Source organism: Platichthys flesus, chromosome 2 (genome assembly GCF_949316205.1).
Source record: "Platichthys flesus chromosome 2, fPlaFle2.1, whole genome shotgun sequence".
Classification (NCBI taxonomy): Eukaryota; Metazoa; Chordata; class Actinopteri; order Pleuronectiformes; family Pleuronectidae; genus Platichthys; species Platichthys flesus.
This window is the reverse complement of record NC_084946.1, coordinates 23,286,850-23,306,111: the sequence shown is the minus strand read 5'-3', so window position 1 is coordinate 23,306,111 and position 19,262 is coordinate 23,286,850. Positions and strand designations below refer to the sequence as shown.

At 41.8% G+C, this 19,262-nt stretch overlaps 2 protein-coding genes across 6 annotated transcripts in view; both read right to left on the bottom strand.

The window, feature by feature from the left end:
* Positions 1-1,334: 1,334 nt before the first annotated feature.
* Positions 1,335-10,055, bottom strand: smpd2b (sphingomyelin phosphodiesterase 2b). 2 transcript variants are annotated; one of them, XM_062406802.1, is made up of 11 exons: positions 9,790-10,055; positions 7,656-7,743; positions 7,207-7,303; positions 7,029-7,105; positions 6,452-6,545; positions 5,679-5,768; positions 4,273-4,355; positions 4,022-4,154; positions 3,600-3,704; positions 3,330-3,501; positions 1,335-2,909 (listed from the first exon to the last, which is right to left on the bottom strand). In XM_062406802.1, the coding sequence occupies exons 2-11, from the start codon at positions 7,703-7,705 to the stop codon at positions 2,491-2,493; spliced, it is 1,320 nt and encodes a 439-aa protein (XP_062262786.1). In that variant the 5' UTR covers positions 7,706-7,743; positions 9,790-10,055; the 3' UTR covers positions 1,335-2,490. The 2 variants fall into 2 exon arrangements, with proteins under 2 accessions (XP_062262786.1, XP_062262795.1); XM_062406811.1 differs by having other exon boundaries at positions 9,799-10,055.
* Positions 10,056-12,445: 2,390 nt separating this feature from the next.
* Positions 12,446-19,262, bottom strand: part of tead3b (TEA domain family member 3 b) — a 31,489-nt gene continuing 24,672 nt past the window's right edge. For 2 of the 4 annotated variants that reach the window (XM_062406857.1, XM_062406848.1), the window contains exons 5-14: positions 18,686-18,697; positions 17,309-17,434; positions 17,180-17,223; positions 17,027-17,083; positions 16,567-16,631; positions 16,321-16,478; positions 15,875-16,048; positions 15,085-15,228; positions 14,829-14,981; positions 12,446-14,394 (exon numbers count right to left, since the gene is read on the bottom strand). In XM_062406857.1, coding sequence (XP_062262841.1) covers positions 14,281-14,394; positions 14,829-14,981; positions 15,085-15,228; positions 15,875-16,048; positions 16,321-16,478; positions 16,567-16,631; positions 17,027-17,083; positions 17,180-17,223; positions 17,309-17,434; positions 18,686-18,697 — 1,047 coding nt within the window. In that variant the 3' untranslated portion in view covers positions 12,446-14,280. The remainder of the gene's footprint in view (positions 14,395-14,828; positions 14,982-15,084; positions 15,229-15,874; positions 16,049-16,320; positions 16,479-16,566; positions 16,632-17,026; positions 17,084-17,179; positions 17,224-17,308; positions 17,435-18,685; positions 18,698-19,262) is intronic. The other 2 variants (XM_062406865.1, XM_062406874.1) reach the window with 1 other exon arrangement.

The window sequence follows — 19,262 nt, the reverse complement described above, 5'->3', positions numbered from 1 at the left end:
GATATTCAAGCAGGAAACATTTATGCTCAAGTTCAAATAAATGTCACTTTTCATAAATTTTTTCATTGTCAAGCTAAAGTTTATTGAGCCTGATGTGAAAAACATTTTTAAATCTGTCATATATGGTCATCGCATTAACACCAAAGAAACCCTGCACACCCTAATGGATTATGGGGGAATTTTGTGATAATGAATATGAAATGAATAAATAAAACATGACAACACTGGAGCTGCAAAGCAGGAACTTCAACCACAGGAGGTCAGCGAAAAACACTTCCTGCTGTTATTACACTTATTATGATCTGGTAACCCTAAAATGACAGAACATCTCCTCACGGGTCTCAGGTGGTTTATCTTCCAGGGCCTGCTTGGATTGATGTGAAACTGAGATTTCTGCCTCCTTCACAGAATTCCTCATGTAATCATCCTCTGCCACTGCAGTTTACCCAAGTATGTGTCCTGGTGTCTGTGGTGAATGGTTATGTTCATATTCTCAGTATTTTCATTCCAGTGCTTAAGTCAAATGGTTAAACGTCTGTGCCTGGTCTTATCTCCTCTCTTCTGTGCCTTCATCTCCCTGGAGCGAGACAAATGTCGGATTCTGCCTCTGTTGTCTCTGGTTGCTGTTTGCTCACCACTTGAATTCTATTCTCTGTTATTTTAGGATGTGCACTTTGTGACGTTCATAGATGTGATTTCATGACGAGGTGATTCACTTCCCACGTGGCTCCTGTGTACAGTACAGATCAGAATGTGTAACATGGCCTGTGTTCTAAACCAACAGGTTCTCTTATGTCAATAAGAGCATCTACCGTCTATTCCTTATAGTATGTTTGACAAGAAAGCCTCTTTTCCTATGTTGCATCAACAGGTCAATGTTGAAACGTAACTAAAAACTGGTGTACAAAACTTTATAAAAACTGAGGTTCTCTTACTGTTCTTCACAAATGTTCTTAAATGACTGAATAAAATGTCATGCAAGATTCCTCAGTGAAGACATTTTAGTAATATTAATTAAATTCTTTATAATTGTACTGGGAGAAAAAAAAAATACATTTTAAATGCACTACACCCATGGATGAGCTTCCCCTGAGGGAGTTCATGTGCTGACAGGACAGTTTGATCTGGTAACTTTCTGGTCTCCTCCCTCAGAGTTTATTTCCTTTATCTCCACATTCCTTCAAAGGAACCAGTTTGATTATTAATTGTCAGCAGTAAGTGTTTTCATTTGAAAAGTTCTCCCTGTCAATCTTAGGGTGTCCTCTTGTGGTGAAAGAGTGGAACTGTTGCCCATCTGTGGACTCCTTCATTCAAAACCAGTCGAGACACACGAGTAAGTAAATATCTTTATTATTGCTTCATTGTCATGCCCATCACATTTTTCGATTGGAATGAACATCAGGAATCATCTGAAATTCTAAGATTCATAGTAAAATTTAAGTATCTTTCTAATATCTAGGTTATAATTAAGAATTTATATTAAATTTATCAGTCGGGGGTTTGGCTCCAGCTGAGTCTAAACACTGTTTTACAGCGATATGTACATTAGGTCGTCTCCCAGAAAAAACACAAACAGAAGTCGTTCATCAGGTTAGTCAACCAAGTGCAATGCACATTTAAGATATATTAAGTGATTTGTTTAAAAAGTTCCTGCAGCACAAGATGCGTTGTAAAGTAAATTCATGCGATTTAATCAAGGTGAGAGTTAAGAGCATATTAAGCAGAAAATCTTCAGCACATTCCTACAGCTTTACTTTGGTGTGTTAGTGACTGACCATGAGAACTGAGACTCCCAGATACAATGTGCCCCCTTCTCCTTCACTATATATATATTCTACACTGAGAAGTCGAAACTGGCCTGAGCATCCTCGTTTTTCTAAGTTTTACTTCCCAGTGATCTGGTCTGCGGAGTAAAAAACATGTAACAGATCTGAATGTAAACCTAAAATCCTCCGGAGTGTCTCGTGTGCATCCCCTCTGTAAGTAAACCCGCCCACAGGCTGAACCCTCTACGATTGTGCGGTGGACTCTCTAAAGATCACAAAAGGGGAAGCATGATATCAAAAGCAGAAACAACTGGTCCCAATGATACTACTGGAAGGTGGAATGCAAATCGGGCCTGAGGCTTGACAAACACAGTAGGTCATCGTTATGACGTTTTAAGCACAGATATGTCTCACTGTCTAATAGGAAGAACACTTGTGGAGCTGCATAGAGGGAAATCTAGAGGTAATCAAGGGCTAAAGACGAATATGTATATGTACCTATGTAGAAAAGTATAAAAATGCCAAAGCATGATTGTGTACAGCACGACTATCGGAAACGTTCTTCGATTATAGCTCAACTCCTTCATTCTGCGGTACAAATCTAAATTTCTAGGGCTTAAAAACACATTCAGAGGAGCGACGACTTCCTCAAACAATCCATCTTAAAGCTAATTTCAAAAGGCTTCATTACACTGAGCCCGTTTTGACCCAGTTAGCTCTGACGCTACTCCTCTGGGTTACATGCACTGAGACCCCCTGGAGGCTTCCGCTGGGCGTTGAGGGCCTGAGCCAAAGTAAAGCCCCGGAGACCCTCCTGCAGACTTCCTACAGCCAGCCTCATCTGGTCCTCCGCCCCCTGGAGAGACTTCACCTCCATGGTGTAGAAGATGTACAGCATGGTTGTCGTCAGCAGGATGGCGAAGCAGAGCCCGGCCAGCAGGTAGAAGGACGTGGAAGGGAAAGGCTGCTGAGCTCCCAGAGCCAACCAGGGCACGGCAGCGATGGCCAGCTCCAGGAGCAGCAGAGCCACGCCCATCACCCCGGTGCGCTTCGCTGTGTAGCGCATCCTCTCCGCGCAGTGCAGGCCGACTTTGACTTCTGTACGGGCCTCTGTCACGATGTCAACCAGCTCGGCCAACTTCCCTGAGAAGAAGACGGAGAGCAGCAGGTTAGTGGCCCGGTGGGGTTGTGATGAAGCTCTGATCGGAGGGATCCACGTTAAATTAAATATTTATCGACTTTCTTGTAACTTATTGTTCGGGATGATATTATGTCAATATGCTCACAATTAAAAATCTAAACATGCATTTTTTTAATGCAACTAAATGTAGGGTATTTTTTAAAGTCACATTCTCATATTTGCAATGATTCTAATTCCAAATGAATGGACGGATAAACCAAACTTCTGGACAAAAATGGATCACATAACTTATTACGATTCGTCCTGAGGGGCCAATGTTAATGAACTAAATGTTATTACCGTTGAGAAAGTGATGGGCCAACATTCTTAGAAACTAAACCATTCCCATGCCACCTGATCTGCATAGTTAATAACAATAATACCTGTAGCAGAGTCTTTTAAACTCTTGTCTCTTCCCGTCCCAGGTGGAGTGTGGGACTCCAGCCTCAGTTCAGCGGTCAGAGTCTCGTGATCAGAGTACGGGAAGGGTTGATCGGGGACCGAGCCTTTACTGGTGGACATGGAGTCGCAGAAAACGTCTGTTTTAGAAGAACCCTGAGAACAGAATACATTGCAAAAAAAACAACACATGTTGCTATGAACAGGAAGTGATAAAAACAAAGCAGGTGTGTGAACTTAAAGCTTCCACTCACTTTGAACAAGATGTAGTCGATTCGGATTCCTTTCTCAAATGGAACAAGGTCCTTTTTATTGGTGAAAGGGTTGTCAGCTATTAGAGTGATCCCATCCTCACACCCCTGCAACAGAAAAAACATTTCTAATCACGACAGGTATCAATTTCTATCTTTACAATGCAATTTAGCAGTATACTGTATTATTCAGTTAAGGTTCAACAATGACACCTTGGGAAACAACATTGTACATATACACTCTGGTCAAAGATAAATTATACAGTTGTACTTTTTATGATATTAACGATGATACCAGAGTTTTAAAGACATGATCTCGATTTAAAAAAATTCGAGTGACTTAAAGGAAGCAGGGTGACTGAAGGAAAATATCATCATAACCGCCACAACAAAGATACTTGTTAAATATTAATTTTGATGCCTACATCAAATTTAGCGGTCTCTAAATAGGAGTCTCTGAGTCCAGTGTAAGACTTCAGCAGTCTGTTCCCGAGGTCCTGAGGGTGCAGGTTGAGGTCACCACCTAAAATAACTACATCTGCTCCAGCAGAGGTGTGCCTGATGGATGCAGAAAAACAAATGCAAGGAAATGTAATGAGAAAATATCAAACTACACAGCAGAGGAAACAAACGATGGTTGGAAATTGTGCAGAATGAAGAAGCAAAGAGACGATACCGAACAAACTGCTGCAGCTCCCAGGCCTGGACCACTCGGTGAGGTAGATACGAGTCCTTCTCTCTGCAGTACTCCGCGTGCAGCTGAAGTCAAGACACAGAATCAATGGATCTGTTACTTTTACTCATTTGGTAGATACTTTTATCCAAAAGTCACTTCACAACACTGAAGTCTCTTCAATGCAACACGAGACCTCAGGGAGACAAATCCTGCAGGTTGAAGGAATGAAGTTTTTCTAGAGACGGATGAATTACTTATTCTAAAGAAACCAGGCTGACGAGCTGAACAGAAAGTTAACAAGTCCAAACTTGCATTGCATCATTAGTCCTCATATGGAGCTACTCTATTTGACACATTGATCTAAGCCTTGGCTCATCTCATTGTGTTGCTTCTTTATCTGTGTTATCTGGCCTCTAAACTCCACCTTGGCTCCTATAGCTGCAACAGCGATAAGGGGACTCAGTAATATAACAAAAATATGTGCTGAATATGTACGAGACACTAGGCAAACTGTGCTGTGGCTCGCATATCTCCAGAAGTATTCATCTTATCACCTTCACATTTGGCGATAAGATGTCTGAGGGTCCGATAAGGTGCAGTGTGGAATTTGGTACAATTTGGTAGCAGTAGCAGCAGCAGATGGGACATGTTGCTCAAGACGAGTAGCAGTTATTACAATTGATTCTTCAGCTTCGGGGTTCTGTTTACTGAGTCCAGCTTCTATGTACTTTGAATAAACATCTGTGCTCTTTGTGCAGCAGCGGTGGACCAGCTTCAGGCTTCTCTGGACTAAGTCTGTACTTGCTGTGGCTCAGTTAGTGCAGATCACTTTTACAGTTTCAGAAAGATGCAACCGACATCACCGCAGGTCAAGCAAACAGCCCATTTCAAAATTGGCTGGTTTGGAACGAACACTGCACTAGTACAGACTAAATTAATTAATAGACTTAGAACATGAATATTTCAAGAACAACCTTGAATAATTAAGTGCTTAATTTGTTCAATTAGACAAAGTGAAGGAGATCGGTGAACAAAAAATGAAAAGCTAGGTAGTCATGTGTGTTAAAAGGGGAGGTGCTCTCAGAAAAGACCAGGTTGTTGAAGACGCAGAGAGATGCTCCTGCTCTGATATCATTCCACTATCTAGGAAACACAAAGGAGACCTGTCTGTACTGTCACAGCCCGGTGTTCAGGGATGACAACGACAGATGGGAGCAGTGGAGTGATAAGTGCTCTTTTAGCATAATGACTCGTCTCTGCACTCTGCACAGTCTCTAGGGAGTGCATTGTAAAAGAAGGGAGGCCCTGCCGAAGGGCACAGTCGATGCGATAGATAAACATGATCGTCGATCAGTAACAGCATGTAATAAACATAGGCCTGAGAGCTGTGGGGCGTGAACCCTTACATGAGTCACGTAGACATTTGCGGTCAGGTCGCCGATGCCTATGACGGCCATCCCGACGGCTTTACCCCCGAACCAGTCTCCATGGTGAGCCTGAGGATGAGGGAAATGCAGAAAGAGGATTTAGGGAAGGGAAAAAGAAATATACAATGATCAGGCATAACAGGAAATAAGAAAACAACAGTGGATCATTGGTCATAGGTTTGTGTGTTTATCTGTCTTTTGCTGTTTGAGTGATGCATTGTGACGATTTAGAATCTTTTACACTGGCTCCCAGTATGTTTTTGAATTATTACTTTCTCATCACTTTACAGATTCCTCCAGCCCTATCACTGTGTTTTATATGTGACCTTTTACGCAGTGACTTGTATCTTGAGATCCTTGGGCAGTGGTTTGTTATCTCTACCAAAACCTCAGTTGAACCCTAAAGTGAGAGGAGAACTTCCAGTCAGGGCCCTGAGGCTCTGGAATGATCTACCCGATAAAAATTCATCGGTTGATGTAGTAAATTCTTTAAGGCTCCTCCTGGACGAGCTTGTACTCTTGACCCATTTACTAGAGTTAGAGTTAGGAATTTTCTAAAACTTTCTTTTAAACCTGATGATTTTATGACTTATATGTTTTAATTGCTGCTTTGTAAAGTATTTTGGAGTCTACATATTGAAAAGTGCTGTTTAAATACAGCTTACTACACTATTATTATTCGCTGAAGTAAAGAGCTGGTTTACGTCTCAAAACTGTGCTCAGAACCCTTCCCCCAGCCCGTCCAGACTTACCATGTATGGATAACCGTTCAGTGAGTAGCGATAAAGAAATGTGTCGTGGATTCTGTGTTTGGAGAAAAGGGCCAGGCCACTTCCTATGACGCCGCTGCAGAATGAAAGAAAGAAACAGAATCAAGTTACATGTTACACACTCAGACACACATTAGCTTCAGCAGCATGTGGTTGTTTAAAAAAAACAATTGCAAGTCCTGTCTGGTCTCCATGTAGACCTGCATTATGCTATCGTAAGCTAGGTGTTATCTGTAGGAGATGTGAGAACTTCTTTAGTGAAGTCGACATTTCTGAGAGCTGCCGAGGGGATTAAGGATGACGGGCCTTTGATTAATCTCAGTCTTGTGCCCTGGTATGAGGGTCAAGACAGAATTAAGCTGCAAAAGTTAATCCTTCAGGTAGTGGCCCGAGCCCCTGTTCAAATCTTACAGATGGATCAATGCCATGTAAGCAAATTTGTCTGACACGGCTTCGGGACCCTTTTGAAAAGCATGAATTTTGATCACAGCCTGAAAGACGCTCAAAGGAAACCAGACGAGAAACGAGTGCACAGCGACCCCGTGACAAAAGGCTTTACCTTTTGAAGTAATGAGAGTGAGGGTGGCTACAGGCAAGTTTCTTTTTCAGGGACATGTAGTCTTTCTCACTCCACACCTGAAAGAAAACACAGATAATGTTCATATGCGTCTAGAATACACAGAATGCAAATACGTGCACGAGCTGAGAAGTCTGTTCAGAGGCTCCACACCACTGACCTCTTGCAGTAAGACAATATCGTGCTCTTCTCTGCACAGCATGTCTCCAATCATGACGTAGCGCTGGGAACATTGTTTGCTGCTGTAACGGATCCCCCTGAAAAGAGAAGCAAGGAATCATGGAAAATGTTTTTTTTGTGCAAACATCTGAGTAGACAGAAAACGGTGCGATGAGTCACAACGGCTGGTCACATGGAGCTCAGCACCCATTGGACAGACTTAGTCTCTAGCTTCTTATTAAAACTTTTTTTACAACCGCTTGATATCAGCTCTTATCTATATTGATCAATTGATATTCATTTAATCATCATCACTCTGTTTACTCTGCTCCTGTTTCTTTGTCTAATTCTCATTTTATCTGCTTGTCTGGTTTTATTTCTTCTTTGTGACGCATGCACTTTGTTAAGTTGTTATAAAAAGTTCATTATAAACAAACCACAGTCACTGACCAGCAGTTGAGAGAGAAGACCCGGATCCTGACAGAGTCTGTGTTCGTCATGATGACTGATCAGCGGATCAGTACTTTCAGATCAGCACCTGATAAGACAGATACAAATGATGTTGATTTTTGTTATATAATCTCAAACAAACACTTTTAACACAATGGACAAATGATGAGGTCAACTCATGCAAATACATTAACACTGATAAAAAAGGGACTTTGAGAGATAGTCAGCTGGAACTTGTAAGTAAAAGCTTAAATGAACATGTGTGAATGAATCAAATAAGAAAAATATACAATATTAAAAGGGCAAATAAGTCACGAGTCCGAGAGAGAAAATGCTAATTGAAGACTGCACAGTAAGCTTCTAAAGTGCAAACTCAGCAGACAGGAGAACTGAACCTCCAGCTCTTTTACTTCAAACAATTCAGCAAATTTTCAGTTTTTAACCAATATGTAAAAACATCTCAACCATTCAACTTGTTTGTTGCATTAGATTAAAAAGTACAGTGCAAATATCTGTGAAAATGTGAGAGGTTAAGTTGTAGTAAACTGAACTATGCAACGAGCAAAAGAACGATAGAAACACACACTGTGTAAATGAGGTGTCCGAACCGAGCTGACCCAGTCGGGCCTCGCTCTGCAGCGCAGTGGGGAAATGAAGAGTTAATCAAAAAAGGAGACAAAGTCAAAGGCATTCCCTCCTTGCTCCTGGGAGTGCAACAATACACCGGCTCCACACAGAGTGCTGACCTGGCTCTGCTCTGTCTTGAGAAAAAAGGGGGAAGCAACCGTGTGTTGAATAGAATCCAGGGGCAAATGGTGCCAGAGGTAACGGCTGTTTAGTAACGGGCAACACAAACTATTTGTCGTGTCAGGACAGAGAGAATAAAAAACCAGCATAGAAACGCACAATTCCCCCTCACAGTTTAAAATAGTTAAATACATGATAACTTGTACAGTAAATCTGTGTGTGTGTGTGTGTGTGTTTATGTGTGTGTGTGTGTGCGTGTACATCCAAAGTACTGAGGGGATGCTGCATCAATCACAAAGGATTGGACAGACAGTATATGTCAACGCCAGACTAACAGTGGCCTCCGGTAGAACTGTCTCCATAGAGAGAAGAACGAGCAGCGGAGTCGTGGAATTTGTTGTTCACAGCTAATATTGATTTGTTTTTTGTTTAATGTGGTTTTAATGACGTCAACAAATAAAAAAGGGGTTCTGCAGGTTTCAAATAATTATAATAATAAGATTTAAGACCATCATTGAATTATTTACGACGATTTAAGTTTTAGTACATAATACTCATATTTAGACCCTAAGGAAACCCAGTGAAGACAAACTATTCATACCATTTACTGTATATTTTTGCACCTCATGTTTTTTGTTGAGAACCTTAGTTCTCAGATTATTTAATCACAGAGATACTCAGGGTTCGATTGCGTTTACCTCCCCATATCATTTAGATGGTAGTAGACTTGGTCTTGTCCTTATGGTTCCATAGTTTTTGCTTGACATCTGGTGTGTAGTTTTGATTCTTCGATTGTTTGTTTTGTCCTATTTTTATCTTTATGTTTGTTTTGTACAGGAGCTTGTAACTTTGGTGCTTTATAAATCAAATGTTCTCACTTATGAAAAAAACTGATTTTAAGATTTTCTCTATCAGATTTAATCATTTTTCTGACACGTAAAGTCAAATATATGACACAATAAATTAACCCAGAGACGATTTGATAATGTAAAACAATAATCAGCTGCAGGGATCTGAATCGATCAGTCGATAAATAGATCATTTCATCATCAGAACATAAGAATCAGACTAAACACTACGAGCTGCAGAGGGTGGGCAGCATTAGCTCGTAGATGGAGTGAGAAAGTTCGAGCTAACAGTGAAGCCCCAGCTGCTCCATCAGCTTCATACACACTCCCTCCGCTGGACCTGCGCACCACTGACACCAGCAGAGAACTGGCAAGTTCTCCATTAAACACTGGGACATTTAGCCCCGTTACTCAATTGGAGATAGCGTCACCAGCCGCTGCTCCACTCCAGCTAGCCCCTTAGCTCCCTGTGTTTACCCGGAGCTGGACGCTTACCTCCGGGGCTCTTGTCATGTTATCGCTCGCCGGGTTTAACTCACCTCACGAACCTGTGGAATCCGCTGCTGTGAACCGGGACCGTGTGGATTCAAACCCCGCAAGCGTTAGCGTGTCTGGCCGTGGAGCCGCAGCACTTCCGTGTAGCTTGTATGCTAGTGTGTTGCCCACCCCCTTTGGGTTATTTATAAATATAGTGGATGTACTTAGTTAGCATGCAGGGGCTAACACTAGCTCAGCGCCGTGGATCCGCGCTCATCGCCCCGTGTTGATGCTGTCGCTGTCATGGATGCTTTATACGAGCCGGTTTCCAGTCAGCAGGGGATTTGTATGCGTTTATGACTTCCGGTTGAGCTTTTACCCTTGGAATAAAGCAGAGGCTCGAGCTGTGTCCGTGTCCAGATCATGTTGAGCCCACGAGCTCACGTGTGGATCGTTTTCAGTTCGGTTATAGGTTTTGTGATTTCTCAAGTACAAAGAGTGGATTTCAAATATCCTTAAAATGCACTCCTTTTAATAGAAAGGTTTATTTTGAAGACCTCGCTTCCGGTATGAGTCCACTTCAGAGCTTTTTTCAGCTTCAGTAAAATCAGTGGATTATTAACTTCCCCTTATTTACATTTACTCAAGCACTTCTCTGTCCTGAATCTTTGAGACATGTCTACTCTCCTTGGTACCTGGAGTATTTCCATTTCATGATACTTGTACTCCCATTACGATTCAGTCATAAACAGCCTACTGTAGAAGTTACAATAACTTTACTTGTGTAGCACCTCTTTTAATACAACCAAGTGCTTTTCAACGTACAATATACAATTCACAATCAGTAAAGAAAAGATATTAATAAAGTGTAAGGGAAATGTAACATTTGACCACAATATGATCATTTTGATTCCCCCTTTGATCAATTATGATTTAAATCTCATACAATGTAACCTTGATCATTCTATATCGTATACTACTATATGAATCTTGGCCTGGTTGCTTTAACTAAGGTGTTGTTGTTTAGATTTCATCAGAAGATCCAAACCTTTGACTTTGTAACAACCCCAACCAGAGTGGGAGGGTCGAGCCAAAATGTATGAAGACAAAGAACTGTTTTCCCCTGAGCATTAAAGTGTGACAATACTGGAAGAGATTTGTGTCTTGTTCCTTGTTGGTAGAGTGCGATTTAGAAATTGCCACGACAAAAGATACAAGGATCCTAAAACAAGGCTGATGTGGTTTCATTGTGTCAAAAACCGAGTAACATTTACTTAATTAAAAGAACACTTCTTCCACCTGTGAAAGATTATAAAATTGTCTATTATAACAAATTACCATATTATATAAAATGTTCTCCAATCTTTGCTTTTCTATGTACTCATATTTTCTCAAGTTCTTCACTCATGTACTTTCTTCCTCAAATGCTCTCTTGTGTAATTTCTGGTTCCATTTTCTCTACCAGTGGCTAAAGATGCGGTTTCAGGGGTTACACCAAACCCCGGTTTGATTCTGTGACCGTACACTTTAGCATGTTTTATCACACGATGTAAAATGTGACCCTGTAGATTATTTGATGCTAGAGGAGGAACTGCATGAAATAGACCAGCATATTCACATTTACAGTTACATTTACAAGAGTTTGTGCAGAATCACAGCTATCCCTCTGTGGGTCAATATATATTTTACACTTATTAAAGCCCAATGCGATAATTTTGAAATACTTTGAAAGCATAAAAGCTGATAAAGTTTGAAAACAAATTTAACACCCTTAGATAAGCCTGACATAAATACAAAGATGTGCTTCATGTTTAAAACAGGATGGAAGACACTGCTAATATTAATATGTATTACTATATGCCTCTGTAATGTGCAAAAAGAAGAATTGTGGACAAAAAAACAATTTACAAACAAGTTTAATAAGTTTTCGGGGGAAAAAATGGCCCCAAAGGCACCATGCGTCTTTTATTGTTAGATACATTTGTTTGATTATATAGTCCAACCTCTACTTTGAAGTATAAAATTGCAATGCACAATGGTAACAAAGACAATATTAAACCACCTTAAACCAAAACACAAAACAAAAAAAACAACGCCCACACCATTCAGAATATGATACATTAGATATCTCATTATTAATTTTCAATGTCAGCACAGTCACACATTATTTTCAGTGAAGCATATGGCGGACACCGAAAGTCAAATAGACAACAAAACATTAATTTTGATAATTGGGGGGGGAAACAACGTCTGTATAAAAGATGGATTGAGAAAACCTGCTAGAGGAGGAGTGTTATTGTATCTAGCTCGTGAAATATGACATTCAAAGCCAGGTGCAATTATTCCACCGCACAAAATATCTTAAATTTGAACCGTTTATAGCAAAATTGTCCAGTGAACCACAGAGAGTAGACACGTGTCCAGCAGTGACTCATGGGACGACAGCGAATCCCGTCTCTAGTTCAGAGTCCTGCAATACTTACACATCTCCATCACAGTGGAAAATGATCGATACATCTCCAGGACCCCCCCCCCCAGCCCTCCCCCCCGCTATTTGTTCACCAACCCCATAAATAACAATCAAAGGTCATACTCCACAGCACAGAGACAATAGCTCTCAATAATTATTAAGTTTGATTTCAAAATTATTTCATGTGTAAAAATGTCTTAAATATCAAAACTGAACTGTTCTGGCTGGTAGCGCCCCCCCCCCCCCCCCCCCCCCCCCCCGCCGCCGCCGCCCAGGAGACGGGTGAAGCAAATGAGCCGTCTTCACAGCATACAATCTCTTTTTTAAACAAAAGAAACAGTGATTCACTTTCTCTTCACTGGAGCCGTGGTCTGAGTTTGAGTGCTCAGTTAATTGATCACAAATATGAACATAAAAGGTCACCCTCCCTGCACCCCACCCCTCCTCCTCCAGAAAAACAAACACTCCTATGTAACACGTAATTCCTTTAGCATCCACTTACTCACAGTACAGAAACAATTCTTTTTTTCTTTTTTTTTTCTCTCTCTTTTCAATTAGGCTACATAACTCAAGGCAGAAAAATAAGCACTGCTGTTGATTCACCCCACTTCCGGATCGTCTTAAGTGCAACCGCGCACACGTCTTCAAACACAGAGAAATAACAGGGGATCTGGTAAGGATCGGTAGAGCCTCGGCTTCACGTCAGGCCGCTCATGGTACAAGGCATCCTTAGTGTCAAAAGTCAGTTACAGATATAGATGCTTGTAAGACCTGATTTTTTTTTTTTTTTACTGTGTAAGAAAACATAAAAAAAAAGCAGAACTTTTATAATACGGTAACACAATAAACCTTCTCCCTGTACACTTGGACTGTAAAACAACAGGCTACATGAAAATTAGTCATCCCAACCCCGTTCCTCTTTGTGCCCAAATACAAAAACTGCCTCGAAATAGGTGTGAATCTGATGTTTCATTAGCTGCTCTCAGACGTGCACTGAACTCCAGAGATCCTCCAGACATTCTCAGAAGGGGCTTGGATGTGTGAGCCTGAATGTCCGAGTGAGAGCCTGCAGACTTTCTCCAGGTCAGCCTGCTAGTAAAAACTCTGCAGAAGGTCTGGAGGACCTGATGTGAGAACACAGCAGGAGATCCTGTGAGAGCGGGTGTGTTGATGGCGTTTGTAACTAAAAACTAAAGAGAAAACAAATATCTCAGGATGAAGAAGTGAGGCCGTAGAAGACACTGACTAAAATGTCAAAAGAGCTTTTGGTGTCGATGGGCTGTAAACAAAAACTAGAAGAGGTCTCCACAGCGGAATTAATACGTCACTACCTGCCTGTGGCCTGCAGCACCAGCCCTCTCCTGAACGCTCCGGAGATTTCCCTGTTGTTGTGAAGGTGTCTCAGCGGAGAATCTCCTGCTGCGAAAGTCCGGATCAAATTCTCCGGACATCCTATTCCGATTTTTTTCTCTTTTGTTTTGACAAAATACACCTGTATGACTGTTTTCTGTTCATTTAAAAACAAGAGGTAGTAATAAAAGGCAATTCAAAGTGGCAGGCAATGATATCTTTGGAGAAAAGGCACTTGCTTGCTTTCCTACGGCAACAACATCACTTGGCTCTGGTCTCCCCCCCTTCTGTGGTTCTGTTGTCACAACCTTTTCATTCTGGCACACGCACACACACTCTATTATTGCTCAGAGTGTATTCCCTCGGAAAAACATCAGGGTTCTTCTCAACCCACCAAACACATTCTCGCTCCCTCAATAAAAACATTTCGAGCTCCGTCAGCTACCTTGGCAAAAGTGACCCACTTCATCTAAAGCATGTTTGAACACATGGAAAAAATAGCTATAGTTGTTCGAAAAATCCGTAATTCTTCAAAAATTTCTTTGCGCGTCGGCACGTTGAGTATCACTGTTTTGTTTCCCTCCTGAATGAATCTGTCCTTGTTAGTTCGGTCTAGCATCGTTTTGTGTGTTTTCTTCTGGTTGTTTTTGTTCCTGGATGGTTGAGCTGGTCGAAGAGAGATTGTGTCACGCTTTGTGTCTGGCTTATTCCCCAAACCTCCCTGAAAGAGCTGTTAGTCTTTGACAAGTCTGTAGACGTGGTACTGAGCCCCGTGTTCGCTCGTGGAAACCTCGAACACAAACGCTATGCAGAGCAGGGTCTCCTGGGTGTCACGGTTCGTCACCACCTGCAGGCAGAGAGCGTAGGAAAGGTCAAAGGTGAAACAGGAAGCCGCAGAGTGTGTTTAGTATTTGTTAGAAGAACAGTTTGACATTTTGATTCTCGTAATCACGTTTGGCAAAAGCCGCCTGCCAGCCCCTCTATGCTAACACTACCTCCTCCATGTTAGTGAATGGGACACTGATGCTGTAATACTCATTTTTCGGATTAGTTTGGGTTTGAAAAGAATAACGTTAAAAGTGCGAGATGGCGGCTAACGTCTGCAGGATTTTTTTGGCTTCATTTTTAGACAATCGGAGGAAGTGGAGACGTGTCGTCCATCTCTACTTACAGTCCAGGCTTCCTTATAACTTGCGGTAAAGACAGTGAATATTTGTTCTTCCCCCAATAATGCCAAACTAATCTTTCCACGATCAAATCATATAATCAACTGTGTTTTACCTGCAGGATTGTGAAGTTTTCAAGAACACTGTTCATCATGTATTTTTCGGGCAAGTGTTTGAGTTTGTGGATGAAGTTGATCATGTACTCGCACATCGGAGAGCGGTGGATCCTGTAAACACACTTTCCTCCTTCCAGGCGGGCGTACTCTGTCTGCAACACACAGACACACACACACAAACAGGACAGCAGTGAGTTCAAATCCAGTTTCCGTCCTGTTTGGTCCATTAAAGATATTGCTCAGTGTATGCTTCACCTCGACTTTCTCGACGACCTGCTTGCCGAACGAGCAGACTTTGGTTGAAACGGTGATGGTCATGTTCTCGATGCTGCTGTACTGGCTGCTCACGCCGTAGAAAGAGCCGGGGCCGTCCTGCATGCCGCTGCTGTTCAGGTCCGCCTGCAGAGCGCACAGATCATATGAGAGATCGGTTAGACCATCAGATCATTGGAGAGCATTTAAAAAACATGTTTTCTCACATTCTATACACTGCAAAAGCATCCTTCAACATAGCTTGCAGCCCAAAGTGCTTTACAATAGGATCAAAGACAGATAGATCAAACAGGACAAAAACACCCCAGAGCATAATAGCCTTGGAGAATTCTCAGGCAAGAGACAAACAGGAAGTGCAGCATACATGATGAAGCAATGTACTGTGCGGGAGCCCTGTCAACAACCTGAAGATAAAGCCCCCTCACTAATACAAACACCATTGTGTTGCAGGAAAAGGAAGTGGTTTTCAGAAGCTGTATTTCATTACCACAGGTCACTGAAGCCATGAGTCACTGTGAGAAAATAGCTACAGAGGCCTTTGGAAGTGTTGACGTGTAGCAACCACTTCACAAAGGAGGAGGAAATTCAATCGGATGCAATGAATTCATGAGATCTAATCTATCACCTTTTGCATTTGAAAGTGTTTTAAATGTTAGAGACGGGTGTTCGTTGCACATAAAGAAGATTTCAATGTGGGGAGAAAAAGCCAAAGGACATAATGGAAGACAAATGTCCGAGAACATCTAAAAACCGGCAGATGATGAAGACTCACCCAGAATTTAACTAGGAAGAAAGCGTTCTGAGGGCCTTTCTCGTAAAGCTCTTTGAGCCCGCCCTTCTTCTCGGGGAACTTGTCGTAGATCTGCCGTATGTCCACCGCCTCGAGCAGAGGGTCGCTGTACGACGGGTTGGTCTGTCCAATGTGGACAAACAGATGTTTGCTGTACTGTGGTGGACAGAGACAAGAGGAACAAGACGTTTCAAGGTTGAGCTGCAAAAGAGACACTGCTTTGACTTTTGATGGTTTCCGACATCAGATCTGTGCCATAGACCCTTTAAAGATTCTGCCCTTCTTAGACTTTGCTTTATACTAGACACCAGATAGTTTCTCCACACCGGGACGATCCAGATGTGGTCGGAGAGGCTCGTCCGACACCAGGATTGTCTTTTTAAAAAACCTCATTGTGACGTCTTTCTCTGCAGGAAGCTTTAACTCACGTTGTCTGGGTCTCTCTGAACCTCCATGAAGGCAGAGTACTCCAGCATCCGCAGCTTAGAGGAGGCGATGGTCCGGTCCTGCCACACCGGCACTGCTGTGGCAGATGGTGCAGGAGGAGGCGCCAAGGACTCATAACCTGAACCACCCACACACACACCCACACCCACAAACACACACATTGTATAAGTCACTGTGATCGTGCGCTGTCATTTCCAGGACATCCACGTGTTTGGTTGCCTACTCACTTGGTATGGACTGTGGTACAGGACCTGATAGGCTTGGGTACGGTGGCTGTGGATAAGATTTGATACTGAAAGACAGTGAATAACATGATGAGACAACGATGTATAAACCATACAGTGACATTGAATAATAATCTGATGCTTGTGGCACATGGGTTTTTAATATATTTGTATTTTTGATAGTGTCTCTGTGTAAGCATGTGTAACTGCCCCAGCTAGGCATGAGTCATTCATTGTTTCATTGTTTCTTAATGATGCAAAAAGGCATCGAATATGGTTTTAATGATAAAAAAATACAGTAAAATCAAATTAAACATTTGCAGAATTTCAAATTATATTAAGAATATTAAGAATGAGTCCAATTTGAAGCAGTTCATTTGGGCAGTGGTGGTTTACAGTGCAGGAAACATACAGTAACATACAGTGTAGAGGAAGAGTTAGTGCGACTCGGGGGGGAACTTACGAATGGCTGTTGCGGCCAAGCCCAGGAGGCCTCCCCGGGTTGAGATCTAGAACCAACCTGGAGTGCAAAAAATGTGGTCTGTTAATCATGCCTTCCAATACCCGCCTGACATTACACCCAACCTCAGATAACATGTGGGGGGGGGTTACTTACTCCTGAGAGGGTCCCGGCTGTCCTGGGATGGGACCAGGCCAGAACTGGAGAGGGAATAATACAAAACTGTCAGAAGCTGCTTCAAATTAAAGTTCATAATTCACAACAGTTCCTTGAGGGAGGTCTCACTCTGTGCTGTTGGTAGGAGGCAGGAGGCAGCGGCGGGAGGTGGTTCTTTATCATACTCGGTGAGACGATCTGTGCAGACGACAGTGCTGCCATGTTCTGCAGGGCTTTGTCTTTAGATGCCTGATCCTACAAACAGAGATGAGGGGAGTCAACCACAAGGTGGTGCCAGCACCTAAACATGTATCTTCTGCCGTGTATGATCCTGATTCTAAAATCTATGCATTTTATAGTCTTACAGTTATGATAAGTTTGGCTTTAGCGTAAAAATTCAATGAAAACTCTAAATGGAAGATGACACTGATGTTTTAATAATGTTCAAAGAGCAGCTGGAAAGATGGAAGCGAAGAGAAGAACTGAGAAAATTAAGCAACGTTGACCCAACGATTCAAACTGAGGTTGTGAAGGTGTGTTATCAGAATCACCACAGGAAAAAAGAGAATAAATAAAGTGGACCCATTGGCTTGGAATTGATTTCAGTTTTGTTTTCACGTTACATCTGAGAATAAATATCAACAAATCCAAGTTTAACCATGCGGATGGAAGTCATGAGATAAGCAGCACAACAACGCAAACAGATCCACGTCCACGGTGCACGACACAGTTTATCCTCTGCTAACACATCTGAGCAGTTTGCTTTCATTTCAATATTTCCAAACTTCATCACATCCGCCAAGGAGGTTGTGTTTTCATCTTCATGTGTTTGTTTGTTAGCAGGATTATGAAAAACTACTCATCGGATTTCCTTGAAACTAAAGAAGAAACTTCTTTTCTTTTTCTTTAACTTTGCGAAATGGGGATTTTGCAGCATTTTCGTTGATCTCTCAGATAATAATTCATGGAACTTCATGAATTAAAAAGATCTGGCATGTTTAGGGGACTGATATTTACGAGTGTGTGCAATTTTTTTCAGATCCGGATAAAAATCCAGATCAAGTTCATTTTAAATCCATCTGGGGACTGTTGGGCCTTGATCGGAGGTTTGCACTCTACTCAGAGCCCCTCAGGGTAAAAATGCAACTTATTACTCTTTTCTAATGTTTTTAAAAGAATGCATTTGAGCGAACTCAGTGATTAATTTTGAGATTGAAAGACAGATGCCTCAGAAGCGAGACCCCGAATCGAAAAGGGACACCGTGTGCAAAGCAAGCAAGACTTTGGCTTTTGGCCGCGTCTGAGGGGGATTACACTACGTCAGGCAGGATGCGCAGCAGCACTGGGTTCAAAGCGTGACTGTTTCCTGAGCAATGCTTCATTATGGGATAGCGATGGGGGGGGGAGAGGCCATGCCAGCAGAGGGCCGTAGCAAGGGGACAGTGCACTGGTGCTGCCAAACAAAGGGGAGCAGGGAAGCATATTGCACAAGTTGGATTCACTTACCAAATTCATCGCCTGAATCAAAAAAGGAGAGAAACCATTAGTGCTGTGCAGTTCTAATAATGAGTTTAGATGAGTTTAAGAGTTTTGTTTGAGATAAGAGAAAAAAACTAATGAAGTTTCTCTTATCTTTCTCAAACTGTAGACATGGTTTTAAAAAAACTCATAATTCACAGCCTGAATAACAGTTTGCTCTGGTTTAGACGTTATGACGATAAATTAAAGATACAGTTCCAAACTATTAATCACACATTTTTTAACTTTTGAATACAGAAAGTTTCTCGAATTGTCTACAGCACATGTAATACGACATATATGATTGAAATATTGCAGTGTATATATGTATATATATATATATATATATATATTAAAAAATATTTAATTGGACAAGAGTAAAATGAGGAAATAACATGTGTGTGCACAAAAGAAGGCAAAGGATAGAGACATATATTTTGTGACTTTCTGATAAAACTCTGAATATAACTGGGGACCACCTGAGTCATAATTCAACAGAAAGAAAATGATGCAAATTGTAAAATAATTCAAATCCTCAGAGGTAGATTTTTGCCCTAGCCTTCAG